General features: G+C 42.1%; 1 protein-coding gene and 1 long non-coding RNA gene across 2 annotated transcripts in view; both read left to right on the top strand.

The window, feature by feature from the left end:
• The window catches only part of LOC117308482 (uncharacterized), a 431,073-nt gene that overhangs the window by 79,107 nt on the left and 330,847 nt on the right, over nt 1–21,119 (top strand). The window lies entirely within an intron of this gene.
• On the top strand, nt 15,130–15,870 carry LOC117308481 (protein max). The gene has a single exon (XM_033841841.2). It carries the CDS (start codon nt 15,346–15,348, stop codon nt 15,826–15,828), a length of 483 nt encoding a protein of 160 aa, XP_033697732.1. The 5' UTR covers nt 15,130–15,345; the 3' UTR covers nt 15,829–15,870.

Genomic DNA, 21,119 nt, shown 5'->3' with positions numbered 1-21,119 from the left:
TGATGGTGGGATACATGAGACACTATTTTGGAAACTTGCTAAAATTATGGGGGAATATTTTAAGAGGGTCTAATTTCTAGGTGTTATCCTGGTAAGGATCTGGGTTGTGACAGCCATCCATTTATCTGATAAATATTATTGAATGCATACTATAAGCCAGATATTCTTCTAAGTTCTAAGGTATCAAGGTGAACAAGGCAGAAAAAGTGCCCTTTCCCCAAGGAAATCAGACTCTAATAGGAGAGTTAGGGAGATAAATTGATGATGGTGTTGGTGATGATTACTTTCATTTGTCTGGTAAGATCTGGGACATATATATGTGTTTCTGTGTGTATTATATGTGTGTGTGTATATATATATATATAGTACATATACCCATATGGATTACAAAAATTTATTTTTGAATTTTATTTTATTTTTTTTTTATACAGCAGGTTCTTATTAGTTATCTGTTTTATACATATTGGTGTATATATGTCAATCCCATATGGATTGGCCATTGCAGCGGGAGAGGCTGCAGTTCTCCTCAAGCCATGTAGAAGGGCCAATGGCTGCCACAGTGCTCATGGTAGCAAAGCTGTGCAGGGTCTTGCGGTTGAATAGGAAGAGCAACTCTCTCATCTACGTGACTTGCCTTCTCCGCAAAAGTTCCCGAGGCAGTGTTCCTTGGGCCCCAGAGTGTCTCAGAGTTTAGTGAAATTACTTTCTGTTTTCCCTTCTACCCTCCCTCTTTCTGGGCCTCAGATATAACTCTAAGGACTGGATGGGGATGGATGTTAGATAATAACCTTCATTCTGCCTCAGCATCTCTATACCCCTTGAAGGTGCAAGCCTTTATTCCTAGGCTAACCTTGACCTGCCTGGTTTCTTCCCTCTGGCTGAGCTGCTTCCCAGGATGCTTTTCAGCCTCTCTCACCACCCTCAACCTGAACCTCTGTACCACTCGACCAGTGTCCCCAGACAAGCCCGGCTCTTTCTGATCCCCAGCAGGGAGCACAGCTCCAGTTCTCTTGCAGCCAGCTCTACCAGTGCTCCAAACATACCAGACCTTCCTGAACCCCCAGCAGTAAACATAGCATGGCAAGATGATCTCCCTGCTCTGATGATCTTAAGAGTATTCATATTAATTTATATGTCCCCGATTGTTTCCTTAAGCTAAAATTCCTCGAAGTGAAATCTCTAGGCCCAAGGTTATGAACATTTTTAAGGATTTTGATACCTATTGCCGCATTTGGCCAGACATCAGGCTTGCTTTAGTATCAAACGTGTAGAGAATACAGGCCCTGTTCTGTTTTGAGCAGAAGGGCATCTAGTGCACAGAAATTACATAAAACTGTTAGCATCAGTCCTCTCTTTGGTAGAGTAACTCAGTCACCAAAACGAACAATCCTCAAAAGCTCAGGGTCATTGGGGGAAAAAGTCACAAGCAAGTCTCTTATTTTTTTCCTTCCTACTCAACCGCCACCCCGCCCCCCGCCCCACCCCAGTGGTCACATGGTGTCACAGGGCTTTGGTCCAGCCAGGTGGGAGGGCTGTTCTCTGACAGCCTGGGAAAGATGGGCTCAGAGTTATTTGTGCCAGACACACTCTGAGGGGCAGAGACACTGTTCCGTGAATAGTCTGGAACTGGCGCTTTCACAGGACAGGGCTGCTGAAGGATTCCTGCGTGTCCCATCAAAGGACCAGGCCCTTTGAATTTCTTCATCTTTCTGGAAGCATTTGCTAGAGGTGTCCTCTGGAAATAGCACACATGGCCTGAGAATGGAGTCTGCTGATTGGAGGGGAGCATGGCTATCACGGGCCCTACTTGGGCTGGAAGTCCTGCCTGTTGTCGTGACCAGCTCTCCTGGTTCACTCAGGACAGTCCTGGTTTTCGCACTGAGAGTCCAGGCAAACTGGGGCAGCTGGTCACCCTGTTCCCAGATAAGTGCCAGGCCCAAAATTTCCACCTTTGGGAGACTAACAAGTTAGACAATTGGAAGGTAGAGATAATGACTCTGGGGCGGTCTGGTTAAAATGTGGTGACAATAATTGGAGGCTGGAAACCAGAAGCCCTGCGCTGAGTTCCTCTCTTCTTCTTGTGAGTTCTGAGATCTTGGGGAGTTAACACTCCTCCCTGTGTTTCATTTTTTTTCACCTGGAAAACCCGAGTAGTAAGCTTGCCCTGCCTGCCTCACAGAATGCCTGCGAAGATCATGCGTGAGGTTGCCCAAGAAAGCACGCTGTAAACTGGAAGAGCTGGGCCAGCATAATGTGCTTTTATTGTTCTAAGGAATTTATGGTTAATGACACGTGAGTCTCAGTGGTGATTGATTCTATTTTTTCTGAATTCCATTTCTCAGCCTCACATTTAGTTCAGGGTAAATGAACACACATGTCAAACGTCATAGACCGACTGGAGCAGTGTCTGAGATGGTGGCGAGAGGGTGGGTTTCTAGCAGAGCTGCAGCGAACCTTGCAGAGCAGCTCTGAAGGCATCCCGTGAAAAGGCGGGGTCATTACTTCCGGTGCCTCTGGGCACCGCCACCATCTGTGGGTCTTCCACCCTCTGCTGTCTCAAAGAAGGGAGGATGAGTTTGGGGTGAAGGTGGATTGAAGATTAGTTTGACTCCGTCAGTCACAGAACAAGCTTTTCCAAAGATCCATCAGTAAATGGCTCAAGAACGGCAAAAGGAGATGGGCTGCCTTTTTCCCTTCTCTTCTTTATTTTTTCCATTTTGTAAGAGCCCAGTTTAGTGAAATGGGTCTTTAGTGGGTTGTGTTTTAAATGAGACACTCTGTGGAGCACAAAACATGGTGGGCCATGTGAATTGCTTTTTGTGTTCCGAGTTTTGGGTGCCCACATTTGCCTGACTGCAGTTCACTGCTCAAGAGAGAGAGGCATAGCATGGAAAATGCTGTAGGCACTACAGAGGGCCCATTATCTCGAAATAATTGTTCCCTTTGAGAAAGTCACCGCAGCCAGGCTGGGGGCACAGAACAGATGTGGCTCCTAGTCAAGAATACTTAGAACCCAAAGCAGAAATCCAACTATGGGAAGAGCTGACACCCAGGACGAAAGGCCATTGTTGGCATGGTCCTTACTGAGCTGTAGTGTCTAGCCCCTTGAAATGCAAATGCTGTTGTTTGCAGCACAAAAGCACTGATTTTCCCTTCAACAGAGCTTGTACTATTAAAATAGCATGTCTTGTGTGTAGTTGCCGCACATTCTTTCCATTTTTTTGTTTTCCTGTGTGAGTCAGAATGCAGATTCTCGACAAGACCAAAAAGAAAGCAAGCCATCTCATTTACATGGGCACGGAGTATCCACATCTGGATAGAGTTAGAGTGAGCGGGAATTATTTGCAGCATTTAAATATAGGCGTGCAGAGCTGCTTTCTCTTGACCATATGAGGCATTCACATATAATTCCATGAAAGAAAAACGTAAAAAGTCTACTTCTTATTAAAAGGGGCTGTTACCAGAGTGATTCAGCCATTACACGAATGGACCCAAACTTACAGGAACTGACCCAAACCTGGAGGCAGACAATGAGTGGCATGAGGCCACCAGACTCTCACCACCCCTCGGATGCCCAGAGTTACACATCATTGTTGGAGGCATGCTAGAACCCACCGTGTCTGTGCCAGGATGCTTGCAGGATCTGAGTTCTGTCCTACTTGGAATTCCCAAGCCTGGTAGTGAGCTACAGATGCTGGGAAAGCCGGATGGAAATCATTGATCATATCAGGCCCCATGCTGGATGAATCTTGGGCATATTAATGCCAGCACCGACAGACATGTTTTCAGTTCAAATAAAATGGGGAAAGAGAGACTACGAATAGCAGACACCCAGGTACCAGGAAAGAGAATATAAGTAGCTGACATAGGCACTAGAAAGACAAGGGGAAAGATAAATGGTTGCCTTCTGAAACTGGGGCTCATCAATACCTCATTACTGGTATCTAAGGAAGAGCTGTATGGATTTTACAACTGAGCAGATACCTTCATCAGTGTGTGGATGGTGGTGATATTGCTAAAGACCTTAGTGAGGAAATTGGTAGACAAATATAGAAGATTATATCGTTAGAGGGCTAACTAGGCAGAAAATAAGTATCATTTCGTGGACTTGTTCTCAAAATGACTCACAAAGTGTTAAGACAAAGCTCAGCTCTATGGATTTGCTGAATCCCACTTTCTCTATGTTAGATTTGTGTCAGGTGCCATCTGGTAGAATTTTAGGCATCTGACCTTGACTTTGATATCCTTCCCTGGGTCCCCAATAGTCTTTTGAAGCATTATGGTAATGTTACTGTCTTTACAGGTGACTCCATCAGAATTCCTTTTAGGGAGGATATCTATCTTTATTTAGGAAAAATTCTTGGTGCTGTCAGTGATGAAAGTGAGACTTTGAGGGCATAGATTCAAAGGGCGGAAGGAAAGGGAAGAGAGAGCGGACCTGCTCTACCCTGGACACAGGCTGAAGAATGAGAGAGTGGTGATGGAGGAGGGAGCAGAGAGGGTGAGGAGAGAGAAGACCATGAGATTGGAAAAGGCTCCAGCCCTGTGGTTGTTGGGTGGCAGGAAGATAAGAAGAGAGATGTCTACTATCCAATTTGAAGTTGCTGTTGCTGCTGTGATGGAAATCTTGCCTCCCCAAAGCCATGGCTTCATAAAGTCAACCTCCCAAATGCAGATTGACTGAGTGAAGGCATTTGGGGGATCAATGAACTGATTGAGTTTGATAAAATAATGAGTTGGGAGATAACGCATTAGCTGTGGAAATAGGAATTTGGAAGCAGAGGTACAGTAAAGGCTGTTAGTTCATTCTTAATATCCATTCTTTCTCTTTCCTATCATTAAAAAACCCTGCTGAACTTTAGCTGGGAGCATTGTTGTCCAGGTAGAGACTACATTTCTAAGCCTTTGTTAAAAGTTATCTATGAACATGTGATTAATGGATGGCTAATGGGTGGGGTAGAAATAATATGTATTATTTCTAGGTTGTGCCTTTAAAAGGAATGAACATGCACTTCCCTGACTCTTTCCTCATTTTTGTTGGCTAGTAAGTGTTGGAAGAGTTGGAACACCCACCTCAGACCCAAATAGGGGAGTCCCACGTTAAGGATGATAGCACTGCTCTGCTCGTCCTGGATTGTCAATGTCTGGACTGTTTTATGAGAGAGAGATCCAATCTGAGACATCATCAGTTGCAGAAGTCCTATTGCTCAAGAAGAAAAACACTCATAGCCAATTAAGCTACGACACAATGTGAAGATGCTATTGATTATAAGACACATTCCCACTTCAGAATTGCTTAAAAGTGAAAAGAATTTTATTTTAAAATTGTTGAAATGTGATAAATCTGTCTTGTTTTAGCCACCGCGCTTTGGATTTTGTTGTGACAGCAGCTTATGCTATATCCTACCCAATACAGAATGTGCTATCAGAAGGGGCGCTGCCATAACAAAGCCAAAAATAAGTGGCTAGTGATCAGATAGCAGGAGGCAAAGAAAAACATTGCAAACGAGGAATCTGGTGACTCGTGTTATGCCATGGCAGAGTATTTGGGAAAATTGTCTACAGTGAAACCTTGGAAGATAAAATGGTTGGTGATAGATCCAGAAATTTTAGTGAAACTGGTTGGGAAAACTCAGAATGTTGATGTGTTCAACCAGCCTTTCGCTACTTCTAGATTGATGACCTCAGGCTAATTACAAAAAGCGACTCATATTCTAAAGGGGCAGCTTTGGCAGGTGATAATATAATAGCCCCCAGACTTCCCAATCACATCCCAGGAAGACTTCTCATCCAGACAGTGGGAGACGATTCAGAAGCCAAAATCTGATGAAGGGTTTTCTATCCCACTGAAACATATTGTTTCAGATGATTTCAAGGGAGCTAAAATTAGAGACACAGAGAGAGAGAGAGACAGGGGTGGAGCACAAAGATGAGTATAAGATCAGTTAAAAAAACCCCACAACTCTGGATGAGCTCTTTGGCCATAGTTACATATGCATGGAATCAACTGGAACCAAACAGCCAAAAGCATGTAATTCTTCCATTCCTCAAAACAGCCCTAATCCCCCAAATACGTCCCAAGCAGGAAGTGAATTACAAAAGCTGTACAGCTCCCAAGGAAGGTCTGCTCTTAGACGCTCGTTTCAGAATAACAGAGAAGGAGGAACTTAGTGGGCAGAAGCAGGATCAAATCAAGGACATTTATTCGGTCAGGGGAGGGGAACTTTGGTCATTGCTGTGGACAAGTGGCTGCTGTGTTTTTCCATTTTCCCTTTTCCTAATGGGAGTTTTAAATTGCAGTCTGTTAGTTTCTACTCTACCACTGTACATAGGGTGAGTGTGTGTGTATGAAAGAGGCAGATAGAACTTCAGCGGAACCCGAGGAGCTACATCTTGACCATGGAAAAGATTGCTCCTATTGGATAGAGCCCAGACTTGGAGCTAGAAACAGCAACCAGATGGGACATTAGGCTGAATCCCTCAGGGATGGGGCAAGTCCCAAGCTATTTGTGGGAAGAAGGGTGTGAGTGGATGTTGGAGTGGTTGGAGATGGGGACCGGGGCAGAGACTGCTGGCTGTCCTCCATCATCCATTCTCTCCTCACTTGACTCATAGAATGTCCTTTTTGCAGTTAGACCTATGACAGCCTAGGTAACAAATGCAATTCCAAGCCTCTTTTGCAGCCAATTGTGCAATGCAATAAGTTCTAGGTAATGAGATGCGAGCAGACATTATATGTACCACTTCTACATCATGACTTTGTAAGGCATGAGCATGTCATTTCCCTCTTCCTGCTGCCTGGGATGCCGATGTGGTGGCAGGAACTGGACTAGTCACCTTGAACTCAAGCACATGCATTGAAAATGGCAGAGTGGCTTTACCTTCCTTATTCTGGCAACCCCTGGACCATTACTTGAGAGAGGATATACTTCTACTTCGTTTAAGCCACTGCTGTTTTGAGCCTTTTTATTATAGCAGCTTAGACTGAACCCCAAGAAACAGAATCAGTAACCAAGAGCATGCCCAGCCCGTGAATTCACAGAAGTCTTCGGAAGGGCTTCTGCACTAGAGATTCAAGCCAAATCTTATCTATATCTCAAGGGGCAGATGAGGAGAGAAGATAAAATCTAAATCTCCTGTGGGCCTTCCATTTCCCACAACAGCCCAGAAAACCCAGACAGGAAGTGGAAATGCTAATATTGCCTTAGCAGCTGAAAACTGGAGGCAACGTGACCTTCACTCTCTGCTCGAAGATGAGGGTAATTTTTATATGCTAAGTGTCATCAGGCCCCTTTCTGCCTCTATTGCTTATAAGCCAGTATTTTACTTCTGTGAGGGAGAGGCAAATAGGTCATTTTTCTTTCCTCACAGAAAATTTTATCCAATAGTTTTTAAATGAAGAGAAATGCAAAAAGATATTTTACTGCTAAATTTGTCAGTCACTGGACTAAACTGAGAAAGTTCTGTTATGGTTTTCTTGAGAGATCTTACACAAAACAATAATTAACATCTTGGGATGCTTGGAGCAGTCTCTCTATGTACGTCACCAGGATGCTGTAGCCACAAGTAAAATGGAAAATGTAACTTGCTTTGCTGACTCCAGTCAGGCTTTGATAAGGGCGACTGAAGTAAGTCTGAGCATACGGCCGTTAACTAAATGCTGATCCAATTGCTTATTTTCCCCTCAAGGGAAGCTGGAGTGACTTGATGGTTAGGGGCAGCAGTGGGACTGGAGCGTGGTCTCCCAACATCCAACTCACGGTTCTGCCTCACTCGGTCCCTTTAGAACTTCCACTGGGGACCTTATCAGGGGAGAGACAGTGTAGGACTCCCACTGAGATTTTCAGCAGATTGCTTGAGAGCTCTGAGTTGAAGTTTGTGATATCCACCCCTCCTTTTTATTTATTTATTTATTTTTTAAAATTTATTTATTTATTTTTGGCTGAGTTGGGTCTTTGTTGCTGCGCGCAGGCTTTCTCTAGTTGCGGTGAGCGGGGGCTAGTCTTCGTTGCAGTGCACGGGCTTCTCATTGCGGTGGCTTCTCTTGTTGCGGAGCATGGGCACTACGTGTGCAGGCTTCAGTAGTTGTGGCACACGGGCTCAGTAGTTGTGGCTCGCAGGCTCTAGAGTGCAGGCTCAGTAGTTGTGGCGCACGGGCTTAGTTGCTCCGTGGCATGTGGGATCTTCCCGGCCCAGGGCTCGAACCCGTGTCCCCTGCATTTGCAGTCAGATTCTTAACCACTGTGCCACCGGGGAAGCCCCACCCCTCCTTTTTAGAAGAAGCTTCCTCTCTTGAAGGTAGGTAGCCTTCTAGGCATTGAACAGATATTTATAGAGCATCAACTATGAGTCAGGTCCTATGGTAGGTGCTGAAGATACAGCAGCAAGAAGCAGGCAAAAATCTCTGCCCTCTGGAACTTAAGAGTAAACACAATAGATAAATTATATAGAATGTTAAACATCAGTAGAAGAAAACAGACCAGAGGGATGAGCAGTGCCAGGCTGGGGGTGGAGGCATAATTTTAAATTGGGTGATCAGGGTGGGCTTCCCTGAGAAGTTATTATTCCTGCAAAGTCCTGGAGGAAGTAAGGGAGTGGACTGTGCCACTATTTCAATGAGGAAACCCCTGGTTGAGGGGAAAAGCCAACTCAAAGGCCCTGAGGCAGAAGGGGGCCTGGCTAGTTAGCAGAACTTTAACTTCTTGCACACTTTATAAATGGTCATGACTCTCTTAAGGATGCTTTCTTTTCTTTTCTTTTTCCTTTTCTTTTCTTTCCTTTCCTTTTCTTTTTCTCTTCTCTTATCCTCTTTCTTCCTCCCTCCCTCCCTCCCTCTCTCTTTCCCTCTTTCTTTGACTGATAATATCCTAAATAGTACCGCTGCCTCCTTTACACGGTTCTCTTACAAGTGCTATTACTATCACATATCAGACAGTGTTCCAAATGCTTTATATGTTTAATTCACTTAAACCTCACAACAGTTCTAAGAAGTAGGTAATATTATTATATTCATTTTACAAATTGGGGCACACTGAGGTTAAATAACTGGCCCATGGTACAGCAGGTAGTGAAGACGAGACAAGATTTGGACCCGAGGATCTTGGAACCCTAGGATTTTGGTAGGAAAGAACATACTTTTTTATCATAATGTTATAAGATGCTCCACCAGTCTGCTACTTATTGGACGTAGTCTGCAGTCGAGTTTGAGTTGAGGTCAAAGGTCTTTGCTAGGTCTTCTAAGAATTAAGCCCACACTTGCTGACTGATTCTAAGTATGATCCCCAGGGTGGAAGTGGATCTTCCATAAACAGGAATAGTTGCCGAAGGGGAAAAAACCCTCTGTTTTTCTTTAGAACAAAAACATCCAAGTTTCATGGGAATGCACCACATGATTTTTGTGAATTGAAGTCAATTTGGCACCAACAGAAATAACCTTAGGAACAAAGTTTGTATACAGTGTGTTCTTACGGAAACCACAGTTAGAACGTAGAGTAAACTGTTAAAGATAGACTCTTCTTTCTGGAATTGCATTAGCTGTCTTTGGGTGGGGACAGCAAATTGTTTCGTTTATAAGCTTTGTACATCAAAAGCTAGATCTGCTTACACTTTAAAAACCAAAAGGAGGAGAAAGACTTATTTTTAGCTATCTGAAATTTAAACCAAACCCAACATTGACATATGGAAGTCTCAGGCTACACCATGTCAGAAAATTTCTCAGAGATGACATTGAACAATAATATATTATTGCAGCTGTAGAAAGTCAGTGAGGTTCTTCTCTTATAACTTGGTTTAATGGCTACTGGGCCACTGGGATAAAGATATTGGATGTCTCAGAGTTAGGGCCGGCTGTGTGGGATTGGGGTTGTCATACGGGAACTGAGTTGAGTCCCATGAGAATGGGAATATCACTGGATCTAGGAGAAACATTTTCTCGCATTTTGGGTGGGTCAGTCAGCTGGCCAAAGGGCTATATACTGCATTCAGCTTGTAAGAGAAAGGTTTAATTTTTAAGTTGTATGTGTATGGGGGGCGGTGGTGGGTAGAGGATATACTTAAGCATTTTAGGTAAGTTTAAAAATATATGTTAACCTTAAAAAATTCACCAGTAATCGTCAACCTCAAAAACCACTCCACATTTTTGCCTAGACCTTTCCACCTAGATAGATATATAAATATTGAATAGTTGTAGAGATAGGAACAGATACATAGACATATCAAACTATAGATTATTTTTACTCTATAAAAATGAATGAAACCATCCATACTGTTGGGCAGCCTGTTTTTTTTTAATGTTTTTCAATATTTCACTTAGCATTTTTCCATGCCATTAGGTATTTTTCAACACCATTACTTTTATTGATACTCTGTTTAAGTCCGTGCACGTTCCGTGCATTACTCAACTGATACCTATTTGGTAGGCCCCTGAAGATCAACATGACCTTATCTCTGGAATCTGTGACTATGTTAAATTACATGACAAAACGAATTTTACAGATGGAATTAAGGTTCCCAACTTTCAGGTAGAGGGATTATCTTGGATTATCGGGTGGGCCCAATGTAATCACAGGGGCCTTTCTCAGAGCAAGAGGGAGGGAGAAGCACAGGTCATAGTGATGTGATATGAGAAGGACTGGTCCCACTGTTACTGCCTTTGAAGATGGAGGATGGGGGCCATGTGGCTGGTCTCTAGAAGTTGGGAATGGCTCTCAGCTGAGAGCCAGCAAGAAAATGGGGATTCAATCCTACTATTGCAAGAAAACAGGGGCCTATTCTCCCCTACAACCTCCATAAGAGAACGCAGCCCTGCTGACACCTTGATTTTTAGCTCAATGAGACTCGAAGCAGAGAACCAGCCAAGCCCACTGCACCTACTGAATTGTGAGACAATAAATTTGTGTTGTTTTCACCCCCTGAGTCTATTGTAATCCATTATAACAGCAGTAGGAAACCACTACACCACTTGTATTTCTAGGTCATTTTCAATTTTTCACTAATGAAATAATGCTGCAGTGAACATCCTTCTAGCTAAACCTTGAGGTACCTCTGATTATTTCCTTAGGATACATTCATTGAAAGGGAACTACTGGGTCAGTGGTATATAAAAATTTCAGGCTTTTGATGTGCAATAAGAACCTTGTCAAGTTTAAAGAGCATGCTTTTCTGATTGGGTATGGAGCAAAGGGCTAAAGGAAGCCACCGTTCTTTTCAGCTATTGGTTCCAGCTGTTGGTTTCCAGTGTATACAAGTATAACTCTTTTCTCTTCTTAGCTGGCCACAGCAGCCTTTCTGTTTTCTGTGCAGATTGAAATACCTGCTGCCTTAGTGGCATAATGGCCAACTCCAGAGATGTTTGAGAAAGTCTCTATGGTGAAGCTGCTCCCTAAATTTGGAACGTTAGTCCAAGTGCATCAGACCGAAGTTTGGAATCAAAACGGAATTTGCTTTGCTCTTCAAATACCACTTATGCTGGCATTAGGGAAGGGTGGGGGGGTAAGTCAAATATCCATTACTGGGCAAACAACTTGAAGTATGTTTCTTTTCTGGGGTTCTCTCCATACATATTAGTCAGAGTTGGTCATAGACTAACTGCCTCTTTCATGAGCCTCAAGGGTGGCTGCCCTCAGATACATTCAACCACATCAGAACTCAGAATTGTCATTTGGGAGGTTGTTCATCTGGATGAAGAATTTAGAAAACAAAAATCCCCCCAAGGTCACTGGATGTACCTCAGCCGTGGTCCCAGGTCTAAGCCAGCACGCATCTTTCATGTTTGGGATAGCTTAAAGTTTGAATCAGCATTTGGTTTCAGATCACGTATTTAACATTTGGGCTGTTTATTCTTTTCTGGAAGCACACACTGATCACACTTTTTTTCTTTTGGATACAGAATGCACGGGGATAAAACTTTAGAACTAAGCTATTTTCATATCTGAAATAATTCACAGTAAAGAATGTAGTAGCCACATAAAAATTTTTCATTTTATAAAAGGACCCATTTCAGTATTCTTTTAAAAAAAAAATACTGAAAGTCTCTGGGGAATCTATTGGGTTGGTCAAAAAGTTCATTCGGATTTTTTTCCGTAAGATGTAACATCACACTTACTTTACAGAACTCAGAACTATATATAAGTAGTGTATAGTGGGGGTACATCTCTCTCTTTTTCTATCTATTTCTGTCTCTCTCTGTGTGTGTGTAATTTTTTTTTTAACATCTTTATTGGAGTATAATTGCTTTACAATGGTGTGTTAGTTTCTGCTTTATAACAAAGTGAATCAGCTATACATATACATATATCCCCATATCTCCTCCCTCTTTTGTCTCCCTCCCACCCTCCCTGTCCCACCCCTCTAGGTGGTCACAAAGCACCAGGCTGATCTCCCTGTGCTACGCGGCTGCTTCCCACTAGCTGGCTATTTTACCTTTGGTAGTGTATATATGTCCGTGCCACTCTCTCACTTCATCCCAGCTTACCCTTCGCCCTCCCCGTGTGCTCAAGTCCATTCTCTACATCTGCATCTTTATTCCTGTCCTGCCCCTAGGTTCATCAGAACGATTTTTTTTTTTTTAGATTCCCTATGTATGTGTTAGCATACGGTATTTGTTTTTCTCTTTCTGACTTACTTCACTCTGTATGACAGACTCTAGGTCCATCCACTTCACTACAAATAACTCAGTTTTGTTTCTTTTTATGGCTGAGTGATATTCCATTGTATATATATGCCACATCTTCTTTATCCATTCGTCTGTCAGTGAACACCTAGGTTGCTTCCATGTCCTGGCTATTGTACATAGAGCTACAACAAACATTGTGGTACATGACTCTTTTTGAATTATGGTTTTCTCAGGGTATATGCCCAGTAGTGGGATTGCTGGGTCATATGGTAGTTCTATTTTTAGTTTTTTAAGGAACCTCCATACTGTTCTCCACAGTGGTTGTATCAGTTTACATTCCCACCAACAGTGCAAGAGGATTCCCTTTTCTCCACACCCTCTCCAGCATTTATTGTTTGTAGATTTTTTGATGATGGCCATTCTGACTGGCGTGAGGTGATACCTCATTGTTGTTCTGACTTTCATTTCTCTAATGATTAGTGATGTTGAGCATCCTTTCATGTGTTTCTTGGCAATCTGTATATCTTCTTTGGAGAAATGTCTATTTAGGTCTTCTGCCCATTTTTCCATTGGGTTGTTTGTTTTTTTGATATTGAGCTGCATGAGCTGCTTGTAAATTTTGGAGATAAATCCTTTGTCCGTTGCTTCATTTGCAAATATTTTCTCCCATTCTGAGGGTTGTCTTTTCGTCTTGTTTATGGTTTCCTTTGCTGTGCAAAGGCTTTTAAGTTTCATTAGTCCCGTTTGTTTATTTTTGTTTTTATTTCCATTTCTCTAGGAGGTGGGTCAAAAAGGATCTTGCTGTGATTTATGTCATAGAGTGTTCTGCCTATGTTTTCCTCCAAGAGTTTTGTCTGGCCTTACATTTAGGTCTCTAATCCATTTTGAGTTTATTTTTTTGTATGGTGTTAGGGAGTGTTCTAATTTCATTCTTTTACATGTAGCTCTCCAGTTTTCCCAGCACCACTTATTGAAGAGACTGTATTTTCTCCCTTGTATAATCTTGCCTCCTTTATCAAAAATAAGGTGACCATATATGCATGGGTTTATCTCTGGGCTTTCTATACTGTTCCATTGATCTATATTTCTGTTTTTGTGCCAGTATCATACTGTCTTGATTACTGTAGCTTTGTAATATAGTCTTGTGTGTGTGATTTTTAACTTCCCATGATGTAGAATAAGTATTGCTTTTGCCACACCAGAAACTCATTTCTGAGAAGTAACTTTATCAACAGTGAACGTTTTTGTTATTTTTTAATTGGGACTCCAGCAAGTGAGTGCCCTCGGAAATGATACCGTTAGCAGGTTCAGTGTGGAAAGGCTGCCTAGTAGAGTGGCAAGAACACAGACTTGGATTTGGACAGACTAGCTTTGAATCCTACATCCCTGAAGTTGCTCAGATACTAGTTGAGGGTATACTATAAAGTTCTTATTATTTATGAATGTCACATCAAGCTAGTCTAGTGATATATGGATTCAAATAGCAATCAATAATGTATCTAAGTTTATCTGTAAAGCTCAGCATTCTGGAAGTCTCTGTTGCAACCATACATCTGCCTTGAGAAGTCTCTCTCTGTGGCCCTGAAGCCCTCCAGGTCTCCCACCAGGGTACCAATGCTCAGAGGCTGTGGAGAAAAGGCAGAGTGTTTTCAATGACTCCATGTTCTTTGTGGATGGGTGCCCTCTCCTTGTTCAGTCTTGAGACTATGGAAATAAGGGAAGAACTAGGCTTTTAAAATCTCCTGTTGCTCTGCCTTTCCTTCAGCATCAGCTGATCAGCAATATAGTCAATGAGGCCAAGGTTGTATAATAAATAATAGAGACAGAGTTTGTCAAAGAGCTCATAAATTCAGACTGGACGTGCCATCAGAAATGTATTAGAGAAGGAAGGGATCTAGAAGTCCTGGTTTGCCATTAATATCACTCACATTCATTAATTAATCATTTGTCTCTATCAGTTTCACCTTTTAAGTCCCTATCATCTACACTCCATTGGTCACTAAGATATATGATCATTTTACCTTTGAAATATCTCTCATTCTATCCCTTTCTCTTCATTCTCACTGTCACTGGACTAGCTTCGATCTCATTTAAAATATTACTCCCTTAATGGTCTTCTTTCCTCTTTTATATTATTCTTTCAATCCATTCTTAATACTGGCAAGTTTATTTTGTTAAAACACAGATTAGACAATATGCTCTCTCTGCCTCAAAGCTTCTAAAGGATCTCCTTCCACATAACATTCCACACTCCTCACCCTGGTCCTCGGTATTTCCCATGATGTGGTTCCAACTTACTTTTCGCTCTTATTTTGTCACATAAGGACTCAATGTAAATTGAGAGTTGTTTTCTTTACTCATTGGTCACATTCTTTGTCTAAGCCCTATGACTCAATCAAATATGTTGATGTTAGTGCTATCCTAGATATTTTGAGACCTGTTATGTAATAAGTTAGAGAAAAAAGAAATGTCAGGCTTAAGCTAGCAATGAGAGGTCATTTAAAAAAATACAGTATTGGGTGCTGCAGTGAGGAGGTGGTTCTCGCCCGTGTTGTGTGTGTGTGTGCGTGCGTGTGTGTGTGTGAGTGTGTGTGTGTGAGTGAGTGAGAGAGCGAGTGAGTGAGTGTGTGTGTGGGGGGACTCGGCTTGTTGTTGTCGGTGACTTCCCCCTCCCCTCCACCCCTCCCCCTTCCCCGCCGCCGCTGCAGTGGCCGCTCCCTGGGCCGTAGGAAATGAGCGATAACGATGACATCGAGGTGGAGAGCGACGAAGAGCAACCGAGGTTTCAATCAGCGGCTGACAAACGGGCTCATCATAATGCACTGGAACGAAAACGTAGGGACCACATCAAAGACAGCTTTCACAGTTTGCGGGACTCGGTCCCATCACTCCAAGGAGAGAAGGCATCCCGGGCCCAAATCCTAGACAAAGCCACAGAGTATATCCAGTATATGCGAAGGAAAAACCACACACACCAGCAAGATATTGATGACCTCAAGCGGCAGAATGCTCTTCTGGAGCAGCAAGTCCGTGCACTGGAGAAGGCGAGGTCGAGTGCCCAACTGCAGACCAACTACCCCTCCTCAGACAACAGCCTCTACACCAACGCCAAGGGCAGCACCATCTCTGCCTTCGATGGGGGCTCAGACTCCAGCTCGGAGTCGGAGCCCGAAGAGCCCCAAAGCAGGAAGAAGCTCCGGATGGAGGCCAGCTAAGCTCCACGGGGCAGGCCAGCAATAAAAACTGTCTGTCTCCTCCATCGTCTTATCCTCTTTTCAGTTCATCTTTAAAACCCTCAGAACCATTTAAGAGACTTTTTTTCTCCTCCTTTTTTTTTTTTTTAATTTTATTTTTACGTAGAAGCTCTTGGACAACAGCTCTCGTTCTCCTTCCCCATTTCCACTATTTTTTTTTTTAACGTTTCCCTTCAGGGATTCCCTGTCCCCACCAGGAATATTCAAACCAAAACACCCCAACTTGGCAGCTTTTTCTGTGGAGGACAGACGGCCGGCCAGACCTCTGAGCACATGGTGTCCTGACCACCCACCAGCTCCTCCAGCCCTGCCGGGCGCATGTGCCCCGGGGACTCCTGCCCCTCCCAGGCCTCTCCTCCCGGGCCACCCTCACCTCTGTTTGATAGACTTTGTGAATCTGTGGACTGCTCTACTTTAAGAAGATGACCAGTTTGGAGTAATCAGAATTATTCCCCCTTCTTTTTAAGGATTTTTTTTTTTTCCCTAAAAGGCTATTTATCGCTCCTGTTGAAAGGCCAGAGATCCTTGAAGAAGTTTGTGGTATAAAAGGAAGTGGGGACAGATTTGCAGCGCAGAGTCTTTGGCCTGTTTCACTCCTGCTTCTCTCAGCCAGCCTTAGGGAGGGCCGCGTGACACTCGTGTGGTTTGTTGGGGGACAGCAGCAGTGAGGCGGTAGCCACCAGGGGGTGGGAGGGGGTGGGACGAGGAGGGAGGGTAGGGTGGGGTAGAGGTTTTGTATTGAGGGCCAGTGATGATGTTTTGATATTTATTTCCTGCTACTGAAATTTGAATCTGAGTGAATTGTCCCTATTTCTGATGATGTCAGTATTGCAAAACGACAGATTCATAAAGTAATGATCAAATCTTCCTTTCTTTCCGTGTGTATTTCTAAGAAATAGAGCCAACTGATTTTCTATGTAAATACCAAGAGCGGTTCACCTCATACTAAACCCACACCCCAGTGCGGACCCCTCTCCACCCTCGTCCCTCTCCCCTTCCAGCTGTCCTGGAACCTGTCCCCATTATATGATCCAGCCCTGGTTCTGGCTGCGGTCCGCAGATCCCAGTGAAGGGTTTTGTGTGTTTAGGCCTCATTTCTTTGTCTTTTTCCTACTCTGTTCCTGGCATTTGCTGATTTCTAGTGTATACTCTGTAGTCTCAGTCCGTGTTTGATTCCATTCCATGGAGATAAAAAGTATGTTGTACATACTGCTGAAGAATTGTCTTGCAAGTTAAGGCTTCCCCTTTACTATAAGACTATAAATAAAAACTTATTTTATCCTTAAAAAAAAAAAAAAAATACAGTATTAAGTCTGCATCATTGGGCTCCAAAACCAATAAAAATTTAATCAACATCCTTGGAAATAAAAAAGGTGCATTGAAAAACGTAGACAAAAATATCGCCTGGTCTCAATTTTACTAATCAGTTTTAGTGGAAGTCTTTTCTCACCAAGGGTCTGTTAATATTTCCAGGAAACAAGTCTCCAAGCTCTTCTTTCCTGGGAAGTATTGCTGAACTGTGAATTTCTAATGTAACAAGTCCAGAGATTATAAGTGAAGACCAGAGAAGATAAGGAAAGTCACAGTTTGAGGAATCCCAAAGTAAATAAATCAAATTAGATCAGCTGTTAAAATGAAATGAGAACATTCACCAGCTTGGTTGGCAAACACAAAGGCAGAGGGTTTAAGCAGACTTGAAAAAAAGCCATCACTTTTTAATAAACGAGCAGATACTAGGAACTTAAATAAGGGGTTCTGGGGGCTGCAGGCAATGGAAGCAGTTATGTTAGATCATGTATTTCAGCGGAAGAGTCACAGTAAAATCTGCTAATCCCATATTTTTAAACCATCAGGATGGAGTTAACATCTTCCATAAATGATATGATGTATAAATGCATAGCCAAGCACTCACACCTCACTATTAAATTCACATAACACCCTCCCTTTCCTCAAAGAACATGTATTTTACACATGTCATGTCTGTTCATCTCTCGCCTCATTATGAAAACCCAGAGGAAAAATGATGAGTGACTCAGTCAAGGTCACAGCGTGATGACAGTGCTTGGGAGCTGGAAGGGAACCCAAGACACCCCATCTAGTGCCATACGCATGAATTTACACTGCTGGGTACGGCAGTCACATGCATGTTTAAGTGTTATCAGTGCTAAATGGTAACAAATGTAATGCTTCCCACTTAGGATATGTTCTTGGCTACCTCTGTTGGAAAATATTATATGGAGATTTCTCCATGGTAAAAAAAAAAAAAAAAAAAAAAAATTTTGAGCAGTTTAAACAAAAACGAACAAGATCTGAAGCCCAGAATATTCCCATGCCCATTTTTCCAAGGGTGGCAGTGGCTCTAGCAACCTCGCTTTACGGATGCTCTTAGGTGTGAAAGCAGAATTGCACAGTTCAGGTATTTTTTCTAGGGAGAATTATCAAATTCACGTAAGCAAAACCACGTCCTGCAACAGAAAGTAATGCCACATCACAAACTGCTTGAAAAAGAACAAAACTCTTTTTACAACATTGTGCACTCAAGTCTCATAGCTGCGTAACCACGTTGTCCCCGGAGCTGGGAAATGTGTAGGCACCGCAAGAGCTGGCAGCAGGCCAGCACATCGGAGCCTGATCCTTTTACAGGCTGAGAAACACTGAAGTCTGCTATGAAGGCTCTTCAAAAAGAAAGAGGACTTGAGCATCCCAGGAAGGTAAAGGGACTCCGGAGGAATTTGTTGTGGGTATGAACTAATCAGTTCTTAGCACAGATCAGAGTCTATATAACAAGAGGGGGCTGGAGAAAACCTCCTGAGGAGAATGAGGGGGGGTTAGCCTTCAACTTCCCCCAGCATACATTCTGATGGAGGCAGATGAGGGTGAGAGGGTGAAACAGACGTTTACTCCTCATTGTAGGTACACATGCTCCCCACATCTCAGCCCCCCTGCAGGTAGATGGCCCATAGGCTGAAACATTTGAAAGCTGATACAAATGAACTTATTTACAAAACAGAAATAGACTCACAGACATAGAAAACAAATTTATGGTTACCAAAGGAGAAAGCGTGGAGGAGATAAATTAGGAATTTGGGATAAACGTATACACACTACTATACATAAAATAGTATAGCACAGGGAACTACATTCAATATCTTGTAATAATCTATAATGGAAAAGAATCTGAAAAAGAATATATATATATATATATATATATATATATATATTATAGAATCACTTTGCTGTACACCTGAAACATTCATTGTAAATCAACTATACTTCTATAAAAAAATTAAATTAAAAAAATTTAAATAATTTTTAAAAAGCTGATGTGCTTCCTTGAGCTTTCTCTTCCATTGCCATGGTGACCTTAAAACTATGTGTTCCCAGTTTCATAGCTATGGGATGCAAGCAGACTGAGTCTTAGGCTGCCTTGGAGGACCCTTGTACAGGCAGGCAGAGGCCTTGTGGGACTGAGAAGTAAGCCTTTCTGGGCTAAACCACTGAGATTTAGGGAAGTGTCTGTTATCACAGCACAACCTAGCTTATTCAGTCTAAAACACACAGGACTGAGATAACTTTCTTGTTGTAAGGGAACTTGAATAATTATGACTAATATCTCACTTTTTTTTCTGATCTGTTTCTCACCTTCTCACTCTTAGGACACAGGGTTAAGTTTGTAAAATCTTGGCCAGTCCTTTCACATGGACAATAAGATGTACGTTTGGCATTAAATTTGCATAAAAACAAACATGCACCCTTGCAATACTGGCCCTGAAATATTGGGTGTGCCTCTATTGGTCACAGGCCTTTTTCTTTACTTGAAAATAAATCCTCTGCTGTTTCTTTATCTTAAAGTCTTTTAAAATGCACTTCAATTTGCTTGACATTCTGTGGATTTCACTTTTTCTTTTCGATAAATTATTCATCCATGGCATCTTTGAAAACATCCCTTCTCACCATGGCAGCATTAGGGACTTTTTTTTTTACTAAGCTGTTAATATGACATTTCTGAGGTTAGATGTATTCTACTACAATATCTATTTTTTAAAATCAGACTTTACAAGCAGAGTATTATATCAAAGGTGACTGTCAAGCAGAGATTGTGCTTACATGGCTTTTCCCTCTGGACCAAACCCTAAAAGGCACTAGAGCTACAAGGTTGCACTATGTAAAAGGTCCACACAATACAACCAGTGGCTGAAGTCTCACATAATTAAAGTCTCAACACTAATTTGCATTCCTTTTTGGATTTATTTAAAAATGAATTAGTTAGCTTTTTAGAAAGCCAACTCCAAATTCTAGGAAATACACAAAAGAGACAATTATTACAACAGTCACCAGCTGAACAATATAAGTAGAATAATTTAGAATTCATTGTTCATTTGACCTTTATTTTGCTAGTTAAAATGATCACACTTTTGGAGTCTCTTCTTAGTTGCTCTATGAAAGCAAAACAGTACCTTTTCCTGGTGCCAGAGTCTTGCTTTTAGATTTGAATAACCCCCTAAAATGATGTCGATAGAAACTTTTCTTTGCTGGTAGTCAACAGACATGAGTTCTAGTTCTTAAACTGAGTGTTTGACGATGACTAAGTGATTATCTGAAATTCAGTTTCATCATCTCCCAAGTTTTCTTAGTTCTAATATTCTCAGCTTTCAGGGTAGTGATGTACATTCCAAGGACACAAAGAAAACCACCTATATGTATGTATGTATGTATCTGTCTAGATGAATGTGTGTGTATAGAGAGAGATAAAATAATATACATTTTTTAAAACATTTCAGATATGACTTTAAAAGCTTTTAAGGGAGGTTAACATTTGACTACTATTTTCTTAGGTCCTTCACTTTATAATTATTTACATTTTTCACTTGTGATTTTGAAGTGTCAATAACATGAGTATAACATGTCAATAACATCCTTACTATGTATTTTAGGTTGACCAACAAAGAAAAGTAACAATTTGGGTCTCTAAGGGGTTGTAGTTATAATTTTGCTATAGAGAAAACTTGTGATGAGATTTAACCTGAAACTATGAACATTACTCTTCCAAGACAATGGAAGTATATGGAAGGAAGGAAGGAAGGAAGGAAATTTCCATTAGGCTGGATGGGAAGCTTTCTGATGTCAGGGACTGATTCTTGGTTTTATTCCGCCACATTCACAGAGCCTTGCACTGTGCTTGGTGCATAGCAGGCAGTCAGTAAATATTTGTTGACTGAATGACAATTTCATAGTGACTGACTGGAGCAAAA

Source organism: Tursiops truncatus, chromosome 16 (genome assembly GCF_011762595.2).
Source record: "Tursiops truncatus isolate mTurTru1 chromosome 16, mTurTru1.mat.Y, whole genome shotgun sequence".
NCBI classification, from domain to species: Eukaryota; Metazoa; Chordata; class Mammalia; order Artiodactyla; family Delphinidae; genus Tursiops; species Tursiops truncatus.
This window is presented reverse-complemented; position numbering and strand designations above follow the sequence as displayed.

What these genes read in the sequence shown, in the direction of transcription:
- LOC117308481 (XM_033841841.2), top strand. Translation starts at nt 15,346, where the DNA reads ATGAGCGATAACGATGACATCGAGGTGGAGAGCGACGAAGAGCAACCG.